At 52.9% G+C, this 20,553-nt stretch overlaps 1 protein-coding gene across 1 annotated transcript in view; it reads left to right on the forward strand.

Moving 5' to 3' along the window:
* Positions 1–20,001, forward strand: part of Mn1 (meningioma 1) — a 39,731-nt gene extending 19,730 nt beyond the window's left edge. The window contains exon 3 of the mRNA NM_001081235.2: positions 17,587–20,001. Within this exon, the coding sequence (NP_001074704.1) occupies positions 17,587–17,762 (176 nt within the window). The 3' untranslated portion in view covers positions 17,763–20,001. The remainder of the gene's footprint in view (positions 1–17,586) is intronic.
* The last annotated feature ends 552 nt before the right edge of the window (positions 20,002–20,553 follow it).

Consider the following 20,553-nt stretch of genomic DNA (forward strand, 5'->3'; position numbering starts at 1 on the left):
GTGAGTTATTAGTTTTTGTTCACTTATTACTTGTGTAAATATGTGTGCACATTTCACAGTGTATACCTGGAGGTCGGAGGACAACTCGTCGAGGTCAGTTCTCCCCCTCAACTATGTGTCCTGGGGGTTGAACTTAGGCCGTCAGGCATCAAGGCCAGTGGCTTCACCCGCTGAGCCATTTTGCCGGCCCAAATCCATTTGTTTTTAAACCCCCTGCTCCGTGCAGCTGCTTCTTCGATCTCTGCTTGTGTGGGCTTTGGAGAACCTGCCCCTTGCTAATGTGAGGGAACTGCTGTAGAAGATCCCCTGGAGGTTGCTAAGAACATCTCACAGGCATTGCTGGCGGTGTGCGGGTGTGGGCAGTGAAGACACAAGCCAGACAGCTCTTAGTCACAAGCCCATCCTTGCTGCTTGTCACCCACCCCAGTCACCAGGACGTGATGGGAGAGGCACCGTGTAGGTCTTCCCTCTTCTGAGACATAGCCCAGGCTTGCCTCAAACTCACACTCTCAAGGCTGGGGCTGAGCTGACCAGGGATGGATGCTCTCCCTTCTTTAGAAGCCACACCAGCATGTTCTTTCACCCTCCCCCTGTCCCCATGAATATGTACTCCAGACAGCCAGGCTTGTGTCATTTTGACTGCCAGGGTGGCTTGGAGAGATCAAGGCTATTGAGGAGCCTGGAGCCGTGCAGTGTCAAGAAAGAACAGCCCGAGCACAGTGATGCACAACCCAGGGACTGAGGTTCCCCCACACCTTCCTCTAGGCCAGCTGTTCTCAACCTGTGGGTTGAGAGCCCTTCGGGGGACCAAGTGACCTTTTTCCACAGGGGTCACATATCAGATATCCTGCCTCTCAGATATTTACGTTACGATTCATAACAGTAGCAAACTCACAGTTATGAAGTAGCAAGGGAAATAATTTTATGGCTGGGGGTGACCCCAACACGAGGAACCGTGTTAAAAGGTCACAACATTGCTTTAGGCACTGTCCCCTGCCTGCCCTGGTCCTGCTAGGTAGCCTCCCACCTTGTTAGGCTTCCCCGTGCATTCTCTTGGTTTTTATTATCATTTAACAGGGTCGGGTTAGAAATCTATGTGACCAGGCTTGCCTGGCTGCATTTGAAGACAAGCAAGTACCCACAGTTTTTAATCGGGGAGGGGGTCCTGGCAGAAATCACATTAAATATATCATCATCTCTATCTCCAAATAAAGGTGGCCTCAACTGACCTGAGCACCCCCCAGCATGGGGCAGCTCATGTTCAACCTCAGAGTAGCCACCACCCCTGCCCGGTAATTGGCCCAAAGCATGCCAGCCCCAGCTGATCCTGGGGATGCCTGAGCCCAGATCTGTCTTGGGTTTGCTTGGGTGGAGCTCTCCAGGAGGAAAGCTAGAGCTGGTCTGTCTTCATTCTGTGTGCCTCTTCCCTTCTCCAGAAGGTCCTGTCTCCTTTGTGATGCTTTCTCTTCACTTTCAAATGGACCGCTAGCACCCCTGGGGTGGAGCTGAGGGGTAGGGGTGGGGGTAAGCCTTGGCTGCTCTGGGTGTGCTGGAAGAGAGCTCAGCCCTGCCCCTGCCAGGGACTCTGGGATGCGGGATCCCCTCCCACCCTCCTTATCCTTGGACACTGAGCCAAACCTGAATTGTGGAAATGGCGGTTTGCCTTAGTGGAAGGTTTTCCCTTCCTGCAGGCACTGATGGTGGCCACCACTCAGACATGATTTTGTAGCACAGGCTAGGCCTCATTCACTGTTTCAAACTGGCAGGCTGGCCAGGCTCAGGTGACGGAGGTCAGTCCTCTCTGCAGGCTATCCCAGTAGGGAAACTGAGGTCTGGCAGGCAGTACTGGGCTCAGCCTCCCAGCATCAGATAGGTAGGTTGGGTGGAGTTGGGTGCGGCTTCCCCAGGTCTCAGTCCTCAAATCTCTCTGCACGCTCTGCCCACACACCATGCCCGCAAACAAGCCCACCCAGCAGGCCCCTCCCCACAGCAACACCCCGCTCATAGCCACGCCCACACACTAATACCTCACATGCCTCGCCTCCCCCCCCACGCCCTGCCACTCACACCACCAAATTCCATAAGAGGGACCTAGCTATTCTGTAGTCACCTAGTGGGGCTGTGAGCACACAGTGGGGGGCTGCAGGCATATAGTTACTATCAGTGTCCTCATAACCGAGACCCATTTTACAGACAAACAGACTGACCTAGGCTAGCCTAGGGTAACACAAAGCTCTGGCCTGCAGAGGTCACCAAATCAGAGGTGGGTGGGGTTTCCGGATGGAGAGCTGCCAGGGCGACTGGTCTGTCTGTAATTATGGGTGCGTGCTGTCTCCAGACCTCAGTTTCCCCATCTGAGCACTGGGAAGATGGTAGTGTCAGGTCTTAGGGGAAGAAGGACCTGGTAGGGTTATCCATCCTGGGCTACGGGTAGTTGCTACCGTACACGCTTAGCCTCAGTTTCCCCATTCATTCAAGGCCTGCACTGAGGCATAGGAAGAGCCAGAATGGTGTCTGGGAGCCTGGGTTCGAATCCTATGGAGCCCCATGTAAACCACTTTTTCCCCACTGAGCTGGGTAAAGCATGGCATGAACAAGGCTAGCCTGAGCTCTTCCAGGACACAATCCATAGCCCAGTGCAGCCTGGGAAGATTTGCATTGGCAGAATCAGACCCCAGCCTCCCACCCCCAATGTGGTTTCCGGTCCCTCCCACGTGGTTTCTGGTCCTCCACCCACTGCTGGACATGGTTTCCTGTCCCTTCTCCCTCCCTCTTCAGTTGCTCAGCGATTCCCTGGGATGAGTGTCCCTGGCCTCGGGAAGCAGCCCTGGGACCAAGGTTTCCAAGGGTTCCCTTTTCCTTCTGCTTCTCTATGGAGCTCTGGCAGGGCCGGAAGGGGTCTGCAGCTTGGGCAGGGCAGCCTGTTTGGGGTCTCGTTTGTTTGGGCTCCACCGTTGTGTGAGGCCTCTTGGGGCAGGCTGGGAAAGCCAGACCTTCCTCGGTCTCATGATTTCTAGTCCGGCCCTGAACTGGGCCCAGAGTAGTTGGGAAGCCCTAGCCTACGAGCTACAGGCCTGGTGACAATGATGATGATAGTGATGATGGTGATGAGGGTGAGAGCTAGCGAGATATCTGCTATTATTATTTCTGACATCACCATAAACATTACTATCATCATCATCACAGTCACCGTCATCATCATCGCCACCGTCTCCACCGCCATCACCACCCTTCAGCCCCTGCATCTCCAAGATTCCACTGAGTGATTTTACCACCCAGGGCTTTCACTGGGGAGGGGGCTGTGAGGTTCATTGTTTTCAGAGGGATAACCTGGACTGACTTTAGGCCAATATGTAGCCCAGGCTGGTCTTCCTCCTCCTGCCTCAGCCGTGGTTCAGCATGTGATGTGCACACTTCCTGTGAGCCTACTTTGGCTTTGTGGCTTGTGGTTCTGGGGATCGGTGAGGTCACACATTCAGCACCGAGTATTAACTGAGATGGACTGTCATGGTGGCCGGTACCCATGTGGGGCTGAACCCTGAGCCAGGTCCAGTGACTCCAAAGATGTCCTTTGACCCTAAGGGTGTCCTGTGACCCTGATACTCCACCATGGGGTGGAGACTTCTTGTCAGGAGAGACACTTGTCACAAGCTAGCCCTCGGCTGACTGGTTTATAGCAGTTTATCCCGGCCTCATGGCTGTGGCTTCCATGGGACAGCCTGGCCTAGCCTGGTCGGTTGTAAAGGACTGACTGGGTGGAGTCTCGTTTCTAAATCTCATTTAATTTAGAGAAGCCAGGGACGATGGTGTACGTTCGGGGATGAGAGGTGGGTAACATCGGGACACCCCGACTCTGGCCTCTAGACAGTTTGCTGCAGACACTGCATGTGTAGACACTGTGTGTGCAGACACTGCATGTGTAGACACTGTGTGTGCAGACACTGTATGTGCAGACACTGTGTGTGTGTGTACACTGTGTGTGCAGACACTGTGTGTGTAGATACTGTATGTGTAGACACTGTGTGTGCAGACACTGTGTGTGTGGACACTGTGCAGACACTGTGTGTGCAGACACTGTGTGTGTGTGTACACTGTGTGTGCAGACACTGTGTGTGTAGATACTGTATGTGTAGACACTGTGTGTGCAGACACTGTGTGTGTGGATGCTGTATGTGCAGACACTGTGTAAACACTGTGTGTGCTGAGTTCTCGCTGACCCTTCAGTCTACACAAGGCACGTGGGAGTGAACACGGCACCCATTGCTGGGAAAGTTAGCTCTACTGATGCACTGCCAACCTTCCCACACCCCTCCCCCGTTGACCTCCCATGCCGACCTCTCCCCCAGAGCTGGGGACCCATGCGCCTGTCTGAGGTCAATTTAAATATCACTCAGAACTCAGATATCTTCTCCGAGATCCATGCTGTAGCCAGGCAGGGTGGGCAGGGGGGCCTTCCCAGAGCAGAGGACATGGCTACCACCTGCCAGCCATGGCCAGGTCTAGCCTGCGCTCTCTCTTCTCCCTCTCTGGATCTAAAGCCCAGGAGAATGTTCTAGGATTCAGGCTCTGAGGCAGGGCTGTTGATGTGTGCGGGTTCTGGGAAGGGTGTGGGTGTCCCCGACTGTGAGCCTGGGGGAGCACCTGACTGTAAGCCTGGGGGGGAGCACCCTGACTGTGAGCGTGAGAGAGCACCCCATCTGTGAGCCTGGGGGAGCACAGTAGGCCCTCAGGAAGTTCTGTGTCTTCAGCCATCATCAGTCTTCTGCAGGTTCCTAGTCCTATTGTCCTGGAGGCTCAGAGCGATGGCAAGGCTTCCTGACTGTGGGGCTTTGATAGGACCTGGCAAATTACAAGACCTACTGTGTGCAATACCTGAGCCAGTCCAGCCAGCAGAAGACAGGCCCTTGGTATGTAGAAATCCCACCGTTGGGTTATATGGACCAGTATGAGAAATTGGGGAGCCCTGTTATAGTACGGGGGGGCACCGGGTACCACAAGGGGCATAGAGCAGTCTTGCTAAAGCTGGAGGGAGAGGGAGAGGAAGGGAGAGAGCGAGAGAGAGCACAAGCTTACACTGCTGTGCTCCTCAGTGACAGAGAACTGTGAAGGCCATGACCACGCCCGTAGAGTGTCCTTTGATGGAGCCCGTCACGCTTGCGCCATGACCTAAAAGGCCTGGCCTTGGCTTCTATGCTATACAGCCCCTACCAGCCCTGTCTTCTAGGGTCTTTTTCTGTCTTCTTTGGAAGGTCACAGGGACAAGGAGCTTTGACCTCTGCCCTGGGAGGAGAAGAAGCTCTGGGCTCCAGTCCAGCTCATGTGTCCTAGAGACATAAGCCAAACAGAGAAAACTGCTCCCGAGGTGGAGTATGGGTGTTACCAAATGCGCCTAGTTGGGGGAATCTGACAGGAGGTGAGGCCACGCTGGCTCAGTCACTGGCCTCCACCCCTGCACCTGCCTCTTCCCTTGGAGGCCTCTGCTGCTCCAGGAGTCCACACACTACCTTCCCGGGTTATACCAGAAGCTGTACTTGGGTGTTACAAGCCCAGTGGGAACTCTCAGAGCTAAGCCAGTCACCAGCAGCTCAATCCTTCAAAGCCTTCTCCCACCCTCAAGGGAGAGATTAAGGAACATTTCCCAGCAGTCCACAGGGCGGTTGGGGGTGGGAAACACCCACCAGGGGCTTCTGCAGGTCATGCTTCTGTCAGCTGACTCTCCGCCTTCCAATCACCGAAGGGATAGCAGCAAGAAACAGGCAAGCCTCTGAGGTCACACAGCCAGGTTCTGGCAGACTTGGCACCTGGTTTTCTGTAATGGGAGAGGAGAGCCTGGTGAGAGGGGCATCAGACTGGGCACTCCTCTTTCCAGAGACTCAGAGGTGGGCTCTCACGGAAGCCTTGGGAGGTGGGACCTGGGGGGTGATCTCCCAACATAGCCCCAGAGATGTCTGTCTCCACTGCTGGGATGGATGTAAGCAGTGGTTCCTTCTAAGTCTAGCGGCTGGTTAACATGATGTGGACTCTGGACACATACAGTCCTGTGTTTGAATCTAGCCTGTCACTCTCAGTCATGCGGCCTTGGTTCCCACAGGCTGCCAGGAGGATCAGCTGGGGGCTGCGCATGTGGCTCAGTCAGAAGAGTGCCAGCGTAGCGTGCGCGAAACCCTGGGTTTGAGTCTTAATACAGCAGAAGCAGCCTGGCCATTCACAGATGTAGTCCCAGCCCTGGGGAGGTGGACATGAGTTCAAGGATAGCCAGGGCTGTGTGAGACCCTGTTTCAAAAAGACATCAGTCAGCCTTGAGAGACTTGCAGCTAGCCTGGGCAACCACTCAGCCTTGTATCAGGAGACTTGCAGCTAGTCTGGACATCCACTCCCAGGCTATCCTATCTCTGTCTTTGTAGTTTGAGGCTCAGTTTCCAGGATGCTTCTCTGGCCTGATGTGCCTGGCTTGCTCCATCTCAGAAAATTTATCTTCCTTCCGTGGAGATGACTGGGCTGATATTTTGTCTTGTTTTTGCTTTTGTTTTTAATTCAAAATCATTTTTAGAGCAACTCTAGTTCATTGGTTTTATTTTTTCAGTTGGAGGTAAGAAGGTGTCCGGTCAGCTAAGAGCAAAAGTTACAGAGACCTCCTACGCCTTATGGTGTGATATCCTTATGTGTCTAGAGCATGTATTGATGCCTTCCTCCTTATATAAACTTGAGCCTCAGGTTTGAAGGTTGGCAAACTTTCTCTGCCCAGGGGCCAGTTAATATTTGTGAATTATACAACACAGTGGTTTGTTTGACCTGGGTAATGGTGTGCCCAGAATTTTGGTTAGCTATTGCTTGTCTGCAAAGCCCAGACTCAGGTCATAATGACTTGAAAATAGCCGCAAGGAAGCCCACGTGCTAGTAAAACATTACTTGTAGGAGTGAGCCAAGGTTAGCTAGCTTGGGGGTAAGCATCTCTGTGACTAGCCTGGGGTAAGCATCTTTAAGTCTTACTTGGGGTAAACTTCTCTATGGCTAGCCTGGAGTAAATGCCTCTGTTACTAGATCAGGAGACAAGACAGGGCCCTCAGTGGTGTTGAGGTCTAGACTGGGGTGCTGCTAGCCGCAGTTGCTGCCTGTCATGAAATATCCTCATGAGTGGTCTCGTAGCAGCCCTGTGCCTGTGTCTCTGATCTCACAGAACACACAGGGAAACTGAGACTTAGCAGCAGGACCCACCTGACCCTACCCATGCACCGTGGGGAAAATCTTAGTATTTCCCTTCCAGGACCTTATAACTTCAGTGAGGACTCCTTGATGTGAGATGCAGGCTATGATCACTGCGTCTGTCTGTCTGTCCGTTGTACAGAGGGGAGGCATAGGTGCAGGGGGTGTGTGGCAGGATGAGGTGAGGCCACCTGGGTCTGGGGACCCAAGCTGCAGGTGTGACTTGGATGCCATCCAGGGTTCCTAGTTATCCTAGTTAGGCAAGAGATTTTCAGAGTGCCATTCAGGTGTTGTGACAGTGGCTTTGATCTCCAGCTTGCTCAGGGTTGAAAGACACCGGGAACTGTGTGTTCTTCCAAGTCAGGAGTCCTGTGCCAAGACCTGGGTAAGGAAGGTGCAAGCTCTTACCCACCTTGACACATTCGCAACACCCTGCCCTTACACTGATTCCTCCCGGGCTCCCCATTGCTTTCAGGAGGACCAAACTCCTTCCTGGATACCCCAAGACTGAGCCCACTGGGCCTTGCAGCTTGCTCTCCTTACCCCACAGCCCCCAGCCTAAATAAGAGTCCAGGCAGGGTTCTAGATGTCCAGGGCTGTATGAGGCTCTTTGTTGTTCAAAAAGAGCCCCCCTCCCCCACATGGCGTCAGAAGGATCTCTTCCTCTCCTGAAAAATTCTGTGCTTGCCCTTAAATCTGCCCATATACCTCCCCCAACTCTGAGTCCTCACTGAGACCTGGCTCTTGCCAAGGCCACAGCCCACAGCACAGCCCACAGCATAGCTCATGGAATAACCCACAGCACAGCCCAGAGCACAGCCCAGAGCACAGCCCACAGCATAGCCCATGGCACAGCCCATGTCATAGCCCATGGAATAACCCACAGCACAGCCCACAGCATAACCCAGAGCACAGCCCACAGCACAGCTCACAGCACAGCTCACAGCCCAGCCCATAGCATAGCTCATGGCACAGCCCATGGCAAAGCCCACGGGATAAGCCCATGGCACGGCCCATGGCATAGCCCACAGCATAGTTCATGCCACAGCCCACGGTACAGCCCACAGCACAGCCTTTCACTATTTACTGGCATGTGACAAAATCTCTTCTCTGGCTGCAAGCTCTGAGGACAGGGCATGGGTTGGAGTGACCTCAGAGTCTAGACTCCAGCACACTGTGTTGTACATGTCTCTCTGTCCTATGAGGATCTCCACAGGACCACTGTGAGAGTCACTTGGAGAAAAAGGCTTGTTTGTCCTAATGGACAGAATATTGTTGGGCCAGGGAGACCCTCAGTGAATACAGAAACCTGATGTGTGAAACGTGAGGACCCAAGTTCAAGGCTCAGCACCAGCTGGAGAGCAAGATCGCAACTCTAGCAACATGCAGAGTGGAGGCAGGGGGATGGATGTGGCTTGCTGCTGGCCGCTTTAGCTCCAAGTCCAGTAAGAGACCCTGCCTTAAGGGAATAAAGCAGAGAGCCATGGTCCAGGACGTGGACATTGTCCTCTGGTTCCATAAGTATGCTTACAGGAGCACACACCTGCAGGTACTCCTGACACGTACACTCAACACATGGCCACTCCCCCGCCCCCACCAGATATAACCCCCCCACATACATAACACATACATACATAACACACACACACACATTTCATACCACATACTCACACATGCACACACACCACATACCACACACACACGCACACACACATCATATACACACACACACGCGCACACACACACACATGCACACACACATCATATACCACACACACACATCACATACCACACATACAACACACAGCTCTCTCTCTCACACACACACACCATGCAACACACATACACACCATATATACACATATCATATAGCATGCACATATTCATGCACAATATACACATCACATAACACACACATATTACATACCACATACTCAAACGTGCACAACACACATATCATATACCACACACTCACACATACACACAATACATACCACATACTCACATGTACACACACACACATCACATACCACACATACACCACACACACACCATGCACACACACATACACACCATATACACACATATCACATAGCATGCACACACACACACACATACACACATACATCAGCAGAGTACGTGAGGCCTTTAGAGCTCAGAAAGGTTTAGCGTCATGTGTGAGGTGACCCAGCATTCAGTCTCTATTCACTGTACAAAAGTACAAATAAAGTCAGGGCCATTCATCTCCAGGCAGCAGGCAGCAGGAGCGGTCACGGGTGACAGCTCACCCAAGACTCATGAGGCTGGCCTTTGGGACCATGCTCTTTCTGTCCTGCATCCTGGGTGAGGACTGGAGGCTTGGTGGGAACTTGTGGCTGGAGGAGCTAAGTCCCCAAGAGTCAGGTCAGCCAAGAGACCACTGGGCGTGTTTCAGGCCAGGGTCTTCCAGAGGAGGGTCATCAGAGTTGCTCCAGCCTGGAGAGAGGATGCCCAGCCTGTGGACAGTGTCCCTTGTGTCCCCATGTTCCCTCTCCCACAGCCTTCCCTCCCAGCTTTGCCCTTTCCTCCCCTAAGGGCCCATCTGACTGACAGCTACCATTGTCTCAAGGCAATGTGAATTGTTTGCCCAGAGTCCCCACAATGGCCTCCCTCACTTTTCTGGGCCCTGAAAGCTGGGCTCATGGACTCCTGATCTTCAGCGAGGCTTTTATCTAGCCCGGCCCTGTGCTGGGACTGAAGGGCTTGCAGGATTTTCTTTTGGGACCGTGACAAAGGGCGTAGCTGCATGGAGCGGTGTTCGTGAGACAGCTTCCAAGGGGCCCTGTGTCCGTCTACCTTGGGTAATTCTTAGCTCACTGGGTGAATCTGAGCATCCTTCCTAGAGAGCAAGGAGGATATTGACCAGAGGAAGGTGGTGGAAATAGAGAATCAGGAGAGACCCATGAGGGAGGTACTGGGGCCATAATCCCTATCACCCACACCTACTCGGACATTTTATCTCTGCAAATAACTGCATACCAGACAGTGTAGGTGTGGCTGGCTGTACTGTTCATCAGCTCTGTGGCTGTAGTACTGTGAGTTTAGTCTCCCTGGACTCAGTTTCCAATGCTGTGAAATAGGCTGTATATTTGGCCCCTGTGCCCTGGCTGTTTCGGTGATCCAAGGTCAGCGGAGCCTGTGGCTCTTACCACCTGTGGCAGGCGGTACAGAGATGTGGTTAATGTCCCTCCTTTTTCTCTGTCATATGACACTGGAATTGGACATCATAGGGAGAGAGCTGAGGCCACAACATGGCAGTGGGCAGGTAGCTGAGGTCAGGTGCTGCCTGTCTTGGTCCATGTTAGATGCCACATAAGCCTCTGTCTCTTGCTTTGGGGGCCTCAGTCCTAACCCAACCTTTGCCTGTAAGATGGACTCACTCCCAAGGAACTGAAGGACTGTGGGTCGGCCAGTACCCTAGCTAGCTGTCCTGGTGCTGGGGTAAGAAACCTGGGCAGAAGAGGTTTAAGGAAGGGGGTTTTGTTCAGGCTCACAGCCCAGGGATGCAGTCTTTCATGGTGGGGAGACATGGTGTTGGCTGATCACATCACACCACGGCCAGGGAGAGGGAGAGGGAGACATGGTACTTAGCTCACGTTCTCCCTTTTGTTTGGTCCCGGAGCACAGCCCATGTGATGGAGCTACCTGTATTTATGACAGGTCTTTCTTATGTAATCAGCTCAGTCCAGGCCATCCTCACAGGCGTCCTGGAGGCTTGGGTCCTAGGTGGCTCCAGAGCCTGTGAAAGTAACGGCACCTACCACAGCTGGCATGGGGTGCATGCCATGGCCCCCACTCAGGATGTTGAGGCAGAACTGTAAGTTTAGGATAGCCTGGGCTACACAGAAGGACTGTGTAGCACTCTCTCCTATAAAAAGGAAGGCTGGACACCCACCTGCCACACAAGGCCACACAATGGGCAGGGTAGCATGAAGACATTGAGCAGATAGATACCTAAGAGGTATTTGCTTGTGTGCTAGGAGCAAGAGGGGTGAGCTGTGGGCTGTCTCCTGAAACTCCACACAGACTGTGGAGATGGGGTCTTCCATGCACAGGTGGTCCTCGTGGCTCAGCCTCTGAGTGTTGACAGCCATGCCCCACCCTGTCCAAAAGCAAGTTCATGGAGAAAAACCTTAGCACTGTGGTAAAGAGAGTTGAGGGCAGAGGAGACGGTTCAGTCGGTAGAGTGGAATGCAGGGATGGGGACTTGGGCTTGTATCCCCAGCACCCATGTTAAACTCAGACATGGTAGTGTGTACTTATAATCACCGCACTCGGGGAGTAAAGATAGGAGGGTCCTTGGGGCTGGACAGTCAGGATAGCCAAACCTGTGAGCTTCAGTCTCAATGAGGAGTCCTGTCTCAAAACCTAAGAATTACAGAGGAAAACACTTTTGTGGACTCTGGCTTCTACATGATACACACATGTATACATACATGCACACACATACACCCACCCACCCACACAAACAAACTTATACTCAGGCACTCAGACACATAGGCGCATGGGTAGGCATACACACATGCACACATACACATGTACACACATAAACACATGCACACACAGGCACATGTGCACACATGCATGCACACACACAAATGCATATGTGTACACATAGGCACCCTCCCATGCACACACAGGGATATGTGTGTACATATGCGCTCTCACACAAGTGCACACATGTACACACACACAGAAGCACACGTCTACACATACACACATATGTATACACAGATACACACAGGCACATGTGCACATATGTATGCACATACTTGTACACCTAGCAACATGCACACACACACACACACACATTTGATGGCCCTTCCATAGGACTTAAAGCCTTGAACAGTGTAGCCTTTCCTGCTCTTCAGCAAGCCTGAGAGGCCGGTGTTATTGCCTATGGAGCTGGGTGACATCATCCCTGTCAGGCCCTGCTGTCAGGAATTCATCCACCTGAGCCTGTGTTTCCAGGTGTTTGATCTTGGCAGCCTGTGGGGAGGAGCCTGGACATACAACTGCCTCCCTTTGTGTGTGCCAGCAGGGCCTGGGGTCATGCACCTTGGGTTGGTGACCCCCCTGTGGATCTGACAGCTGAACAGGATGGTAGGAGTCAGCAGGGGTGCAGAGGGAGGGTGCTCCAGGCAGTATGGATGTGGCTGGGACAAGGCTTTGTGTAGGGACTGCACACCGAAGGAGAAACACAGAAAGATGACCCACTCCGGAGGCCAAGCAGCAAGTGTGACCAGGAGGCTGTAAAGTCAGGGCTCAGTCCTGGGGACTGGGGAGCTATGGAAGGTTTGAGTAGGAGAGAGGTCTATCCAGGCCTCTGCACAGTAGATGCAGAAAGAGCAAAGTGGCTGCAGGCTGGAGCTGGTGTAGGCAGTCCCAAGGAAAGGAGGTCGGTCACACAGCCCTAAAACCCAGCAGCTCTGCCCCAGCAAAGGCCAGAAGTCACAGGAGACAGCATCTTTTCCTCTACCCCTCCTGGGTCCAAATAAAGGAAGTTCAAAACATGCTTCCCTTTGTGGGAATCGGGTGAGGTGGATGTTGGGGGCGGCATTAGCTGGTTTTCAGGCCCACACTCCCTCTTACGTAAGCCACGAGATAAAAATACCAGCTCAGCCTCAAGCTGGCCGTAGGGAGCCCCCACAGAGATGAAAGCACCGCTATTCTGGGCCTGGTACCCCCAAATCCTGGGCTGTTGAGTAGCACGTGCAGGCCCTGGGCCCTTTGGAGGATTGGTGAATGCATCCAGAGATGGGATCACTCCCCTCCCCTCTGTGCCCACTCTCGATCTGCACACTAGCTGGATCCCATCTTGGCTATCCCTCTGATAGGCAAAGAACAGAAGGCCAGACCAGAATCCTCATCCCAGGACTCAGAATGGTTTCTGGAGAGCCACCGAGGCAGGAGGCTGCCAACAAGGTTGCTGGTGCCTGAACATGGGCCCCAGGTGGGATCCTGGCTGGAGATTCTGTGCACAACAGGGACAGTCAGGACAGCTGTGCCAGCCTAGAGGAAGAAGGAAAGGACAGGGAAGAAGCACCCAAAGCAAAGGAGAGAATGAGTCATGGGGGCGGGGGGAAGAGGAAGGAAGGGGGAGAGGAAGGAATGGGGAGGGAGGAGGAGATAGAGGAAGGGAGGAGGAGGGAGAAAAGGATAGAGGAGGGATGAATAGAGGAGGAGAGGGAGGAAGGGATAGAGGAGGAGGGAGGAAGAGGGAAGAAGGGATAGAGGAGGAGGGAGGAAGACGGAGGAAGGGATAGAGGAGGAGAGGGAGGAAGGGATAGAGGAGGAGGGAGGGATAGAGGAAGAGGGAGGAAGGGATAGAGGAGGAGGGAGGAAGAGGGAGGAAGGGATAAAGGAGAAGGGAGGAAGACAGAGGAAGGGATAGAGGAGGAGGGAGGAAGGGATAGAGGAGGAGGGAAGAAGAGGGAGGAAGGGATAGAGGAGGAGGGAGGAAGGGATAGAGGAGGAGGGAGGAAGGGAGGAAGAGGGAGGAAGGGATAGTAGAGGAAGGAGAAGGAGACAGGCAACCAGTGGGCAGTTTGCTCCAGTAGCCGCTCAAGCCAAGTCAGACCCTTCCCAGTCCTGGTTTCTCTGCTCCCTCCCATTTACTTGACTCCAGGGTCTGAAAGCCCAAAGGTGAGACATGCACAAATACCCCAGTGCACAGGTGCTGGCTGCCATTGCTGTTGGACCCACAGGAGAAGCAAGGCGACAGCAGGCATCTGCCCACTGGCCAGGCTGCACTGCTTCCTCTGTTTCTGTGGCCAGAAGCCTGGCAAACAGAAGCCCACAGGGGTCTTGTGGCTACAGTGGGTGAGTGAGACTAGCTCTGACCCCAGTGCTGTGAGGCAAAGCCATCGGGAATGATGACCGTGTGTGGGGTCTGTGGCAATCTTGTGAGGAGGAAGGGCCTTGGAGGTCTTACAGGGGCCACCCAGAGCCAGCCTCGATCCTGGCTGTAGGCATGAGAAATCTATCTCATTTCTCATGGGAGCTGTTCAAACTCTACTGGCCAGTCAGCTTTGGGTCCTGGCTTCTGCCCCTGGGATGTCACAGTCAGTGAGGTTCATGCACAGGATATTTAGAGACAATGGTGCCCCTCCCCTCTGGGTGGACCCTGTCAGACCTCACCTATACACACGCACGAGGCCTACCCTTCTGCTGTGGGAATCTGGCTCTCCTAGCATGGCCCCTCCAGTAGCAAATGGAGAAACAGGTACTGCAGATAGTCCAGCAGCCTAGGTGTGAGGGTTCCTCACCTATCACAAACTCCAGCCTAAAAAGAGAAAGCCAACCTGTGGCATCTGCCAGCAGTGTGTACCCAGGGATCCCAGGTCCCCCTCTACCCTGGGGACTTGGTGAGGGGACTGTGTTACCTCTGGATTGTGGAAATGGTGGCCTGGGTGTGCCCACCTCCTGAGGCTTAGGGACTCAGGGTCTTCCTGGCTGGGACAAGCTGAGACTTGAACAGCTTCTTTGGGATAAATTTTTTTCATTTGTGAGTTGACAGCCTGAAGGGCCACCATTCCTAAGGCATGATGGGTATCCCCACGGTAAAGACTCTGTAGATAGGATGACTGCAGTTGTGCTTGCATAGTCAAGAGCTGAAGGACAACATTCTCTCCTGACAGGACCGAGTGTAGACACTAGGCTGGGGTTGACTGCCTCATAAGGTCCCTGCTGAGACTGGGGAGTTCTGTACCCACGCTGTGTGCCATCAGGCCAGACCCTCACCCTCTCTGAGCCACAGGTGCTTCTCGCCAAAATGGAGGAAGAACATTGCTTTGCTGGCTTGTTGAGAGATGGGATTAGCCGGTCCTGGATTCTACCTCAGGTGCAGCAAAGGCCTGACTTTGAGATCCAGACACAGCTTTAACAAGTGTCAGGCGGGGGGGACAAAAGCAGAGAGTGACCAGGGAGTGGATTTCTTTGAGCCTGCTAGTCACACATGCTTAAGAAATGGGGGGGGGGAGACACCCCTATTTACTATCATCATCCTGGGGCTTGCAGTCAGAGCTGGGCGGGGGTCTTTCTGCCCTGAGCCCCCGTGGCGCATCCCTGCTTTGATGAGAGGTTCTCTCTCTCTCTCTCTCTCTCTCTCTCTCTCTCTCTCTCTCTGTGTGTGTGTGTGTGCATCATGGATGCAGGCATGACTGCATGAGTCTTCTGAGCAGATGACCTGTCCCCTTGTGGGATAGTCCACTCTGGAATAATCCAACATGGGGCAGGAAGCAAGGATTCTTCTGGGAGCAGGGCCTGCATGGGCTCAAGCAGAGTTAAGGACTGCAGGACAAGCTGGGGCCTGCACGTGCTAAGGGCTGAGCCTCTGTCTCTGCCATCTTGAGGTGTACTGGATATGGGTCCACCAGCAAAAAACCAACCCGTAACCTACTCCTGAAACCTCATTTTCTTTTCCGAGAGGAGTGAAGACTCAGGTGGTGGGCAGACCACCTGACAAAGATTTAGGAAACGAGGGATTTCACAGGCTTCTTGCTGGGTGGCTCCCTTCTGATCTTCCCAAGGTCATGCCAAGCAACCCTCCGTGGGACCTCTCTATAGCAGGCCATCACAGGAACCCAGGAGAGGAAGCCGTAGAGCTGTCACAGAGTAGTGGAAATGCCGCTTCTGAGCCACCTTAGGGGATCACAGGGTGGTGCTGCTTAGTGTCACTTGGGAGGATCAGGTCTCAGATAAGTGCTTCTTGACTGAATGAGTGAGGGCAGATTCCATTACTCTTCCCACATTGCAGGTCCGGATGTCCTAGAGTGGGGCCCTAAGTCACAGAGGCTTGCCTGGCCCAGGGGATGGAGCTTAGCACTCAGAGACTTTTTTACTCTGCACGTTAGGGCTAGGCTCTTAATCCTAGGTACTGGGTGGGGTGGGTGGGCAGCATCTGCCGTATTGATGAGGGTGAGCGTGTCATGGAGTTCAGTATCTGGGTGTGCACCCTTAATCTGAGTTGGGCCCCCACCCAAATGTCATCCTTCTGCCTGTCTACGGAATTCACCATTAATCCGTATTCAAACCTAGCTCTCTGAGCCTTCCTGGCAGAAGGGTAGCCTCGGGTAGGGTACGTTGAGCCTCTGGAAAAGGAGATTGGGAAACTGTCATTCAAACATAGTAGAGCAGGGCCCAGAGTTGCTTGTCAGTGTGCTCAGAAAGTTTCCAATCTCTACTTCAAGCAGAGGAGAAGGGCTTTGGCCTAACTCCTACTAGCAAGGTAGTGGCTATTCAATGCCCGTTCCTTGGGGGCCATATCTACCCAGAGACAGCTGTGACCTGTGGTAGTTCTGGTTCTGTGTGACCCAGCTGAGTGAGATCCCATGAACCACCTCAACCACTGGCCTTTCCATAGTGATGGTGGACACAGTCTGGGAGCTGAACCCTGTCTGCTACCTAGAGCACTTCGAGGCACTTTACAGTTTATACGAATCCCAGAGGACAGTCATAGCCTTGATAGCTGAGGCCCCTGAGGCCTGCGTGTCTGGATCATCCATTTTCAGAGAACTCAATTTATGCTCCTTTGTAGGGCTAGAACCGGGGTCTCAGTTAGAGCTGTATGTGTTCAGGAAAGTTTCTGTTCCTTTCTGGGCCACAGATGCCTCGTCTGTGAAGTGCAGGACTGGGAGGGTGAAAGAAATTGATGGGTGCCCCATAGGCTTCTCCTTGCCAGCCCACTCCCCAAGTCATGCCTTCTGAGCCCACTCCCTGTACCCTAAGGAGAGACAGAAACCTCTGGATGAAAAGAAGCTACAGAGATGTGGCCACAGAGAAGTCTGGCCTCTGCATCACTTGTCCCTTCTGACCCCCTCCTCCGTTCTGTCAGCCATGTCCCCCGAGGCAGACCATTCCCCTCTCTGGATCTTAGTTTTCTTAGCTATATAAAGTGAGGTGACCACTCTTAGCTCCTGGGGTGTGCTAGGAGGTCATCAACTAAGGAAGTTACAAGCGCGTAGTAGGCCCACAGCAGGTGTCTGTCTAAAGGAGTAGACACACCTCACTTCTTCAGAGTCTCTATAAAGCCCTGTGTGCCCTCCGGTATGCTTTTTAGATGGACTTCTCACTCTCCTGGTGTCTGGTTAGTCTTTATCCACCAGAGATGGACAAACCATGATGTCATCCCATCATCCCCTGCTTCCCAGAGGGTGACAGACCTGGATGCTGTGCCGTGTATTGCGGTTGCATCATCATTTTCTTACATCATCTTCGCAGCCCAAACTTCTGAGGACCTCTCCAGCCATGGGAGAAGGCTACCTCTCATCAACCCCTCCCTCCCTGCTGTCACCCCTGCATGGTCTTCCAGTGGCCACTAACGTGTGTCTTCTTTCTCCACAGCCCATGACCACCCCACCAACAAGGCCTCAGCCACCCAGCCCGGCAGCCACCTGCAGTGCCTGACTGTCCACTGCACAGATGGTGACCCCAAGGCCCGCACCTCCGTACCCACCTGGCGGTCTCTGCACTCTGATATCTCCAACCGATTTGGGACATTTGTGGCCGCCCTGACTTGAGCCCACGGGAGCCGATGCCCTAACCATCACCACGAGGGGCCTCCGTGGCTGAGCAGACTCTTTACAATATTTTTTTTCTTTCTTTCTTTCTTTCTTTTTTTTTTTTTTTTTTTTTTTTCTTTTTGGGTCTAGGTTGGTACTTTCTTAGTGGCACTCAGAATGGAAAGGGTTCATTGAAAGGGGCCGGGGAAGGTGATCAAAGGAACCTCAAAAAAGTTATCTGAAGGAAACCATGTGTGCCACACCGTGACACACCTGTGTCATCCTCCGCAGCAAATGCTGTGCTGGTGGGCGCAAACCTTTTTCCTGCTAGAGAACCCCCATTTCCTGTACTCGGCGTGTGTTCTAGAAGGCTCTTGCTTTGTTTAAGCCTGGACAGGGGTACCTGGAAACCCCCCCCCCCCCTTTAAATTCTTTTCCCTCCCTCTTTTCTATTTGTCCATCCCTATGGAGATCTTGGAAGATTGTGTCCTGGAGCACTCCCCGGGTGGATGTAGCAGGGTCATGCCAGTGTCGACTGGTGACATGGAGCAGCTGGAGGCGCCTTCACACACCGGGGGAGTTTTCTGTGCTCCCTGAGAACTTGCAGAGAGAGGTCTTTTCCTGATTGGCCCTTAGCATTCACTAAGCTTCCATTCCTCTCATTGGGAGCAGTCCCTCTGGTCCCTTCTGGGTTGTGAGTTGGATGCTGGTGTCATGGGCACCCTCTCCTTCACTGAGGCTACCGTTGCGCCCTCTGCCTTCTCTGTGGCCTTGTGACCCTCAAAGGGCACAAGGGAGGGTCTGCCAGTTGTCTAAGGGACTTACTGGCCCTGTTCTCCCAGATGGCAGCCAGGGTGCCTCAGTTCCACCTCGCATAGCATCCCTAAGTGAATCCATCCCTGGGAGGAGGGATTGAGGCAGCCAAATTCAGGCTGAGACACTCTTCGGTCCTGCACAGATCCTAGAGGGGAGGAGAGTAAATTGAGTGGCTTTGTGATGCCTGTTCCCGAGACTCACGTTCCCTTTGTGGGATGTCTCCTGCCCTTTGGATTTGGTTTCATTCTGATTTACAAGCAGAGCCCTGCCCAGTGTGTCCCCCTGGGAGAGACGCTTCTGCCTAAGTGGAGGGGAGCAGAGATTGCTGAGCTGATGTAGATAAATCTACAGCTTAGGGTGTGCTCTGTACCCCGCCAACCTATGTGGCCCACTATGGCTATGCTGTGGGGCCCTGCATCCCTGGGAGGGTCAGTCAGGCCAGAGCCAGTTCAGTTTTTGTTGTTAGTGTGTCTCTTCAATTACTCCTTTCTGAGCCCCACCTGAACTCGACAGACACCCTTCCCTTTCTTAGTAAGAGGTCCGAAGGCTTGGCTCTCTCCAGATACCCGTATTGTTTGTGTCAAGGGACTTTCAACTGTGGGAGCCCCTTGCCAAAAGCTGGCTATCTCCCTCAAGTCCTCTCCTCCTCCTCGTGGCTAAGTCCTGAGCCCCCAGGATCTGCACTTGTTGCCTGGGCGTTGTGATGGGGCTCAGAGGGCAGACACAGGTGGTATGGGCTGGTGGAGCAGGAAGGGCCCTCTGTTTTGTGCCCAAAGCAGTGAAGGGATGGCTTCTCTCCTCCATGGGCCACAGGAGCATCCTCCAGGCTTCGGTCTCTCAGAGTTGGTGACATGTAGCTAGCTGTCTGAGAGTGCCAGCCTTTCAGTCCCCAAACAAGAATGACAGTTTTCAGTGCTTAAGGCTGGGGATGAGTGTGCTAATGGCTGTCAGCAAACTTCCCGGTATCAACTCAGTCCAGTGTTATCTGTGCTCACTCCCCACGACCCTGGGGTGGAGCAGCTTTTAAAATAGCCTTAAGCAAAAGGACATCATCGTGTCATTAAATTTGGTTTAGCAGGAAGAATAAAAGTAGAAGAAAACCATGCCCGAAGCGCAGGAGCCTGGGAACACTGTAATCAGTCCGCAGCCAACTCCAGTAGAGAGAAGGAAATCGCTATTGCACATGTATAATATGAACCCTTAACCCTGCGGTGCGGTGCGCGAACCTGTAAGCTTTTTTTGACTCTTAAAACCATTTCTGAATGCTTGGTTGGAAGACAGTGACTGACAATAGCTCATGAAACTGAGTGGTATTTTTCTTTCTTTCTTTTTTTTAAATATGTAAAGTTGAGTCTTCCGTATTCACGCATACTGTATATACGTGTATATGTTTTGCTGAGCAGCTTAAATAACAATAAATACAACGTTAACGGTGTCTGGGGCATGTTTGTGGGTGGGGCTTGTTTCTTTCCATAGGATTCTTCATTTGTGTATATGTGTTATGTGTGGTGTGCCTGCGTGTGCACATGCGTGTTTATGTATGTGTTCACATGTGTGTAAATGGGCCTGTGTGTTTTGTGTGTTCACACACCTGTGCACATGTGTGTTCACATGTGTGCATATGTGTTCACATGTGCCTGTGTGTTCACATGCATGTACACATGTGTGTATACATGCATGTTCATATGTGTGTGCACATGCGTGTTCACACCTGCTCTCACCAGTTTAGCTAGTCTGGCTAGCCAGGTTGCTCTGAGGATGCTGCCTCATCTTCTGAGCACAGGACTTACAGATGGTCATCACACCTGACTCTAATCCTCACCCTTGTGCAAGATACACTGAATTCACTGAGCCATGTCCCATTCCCCCATGGGTCTTTTATGCTCCATGGAATGTTGGAGTGGAGACCCTGAAATCCACCCCCCCCCCATGTTCCAGGGTTGCAGATACTATCCAATTTGAGGGTTTCCTGCCATCTTCTGTGTCCCAGAAT

This window comes from Mus musculus, chromosome 5 (assembly GCF_000001635.26).
Source record: "Mus musculus strain C57BL/6J chromosome 5, GRCm38.p6 C57BL/6J".
Classification (NCBI taxonomy): domain Eukaryota; kingdom Metazoa; phylum Chordata; class Mammalia; order Rodentia; family Muridae; genus Mus; species Mus musculus.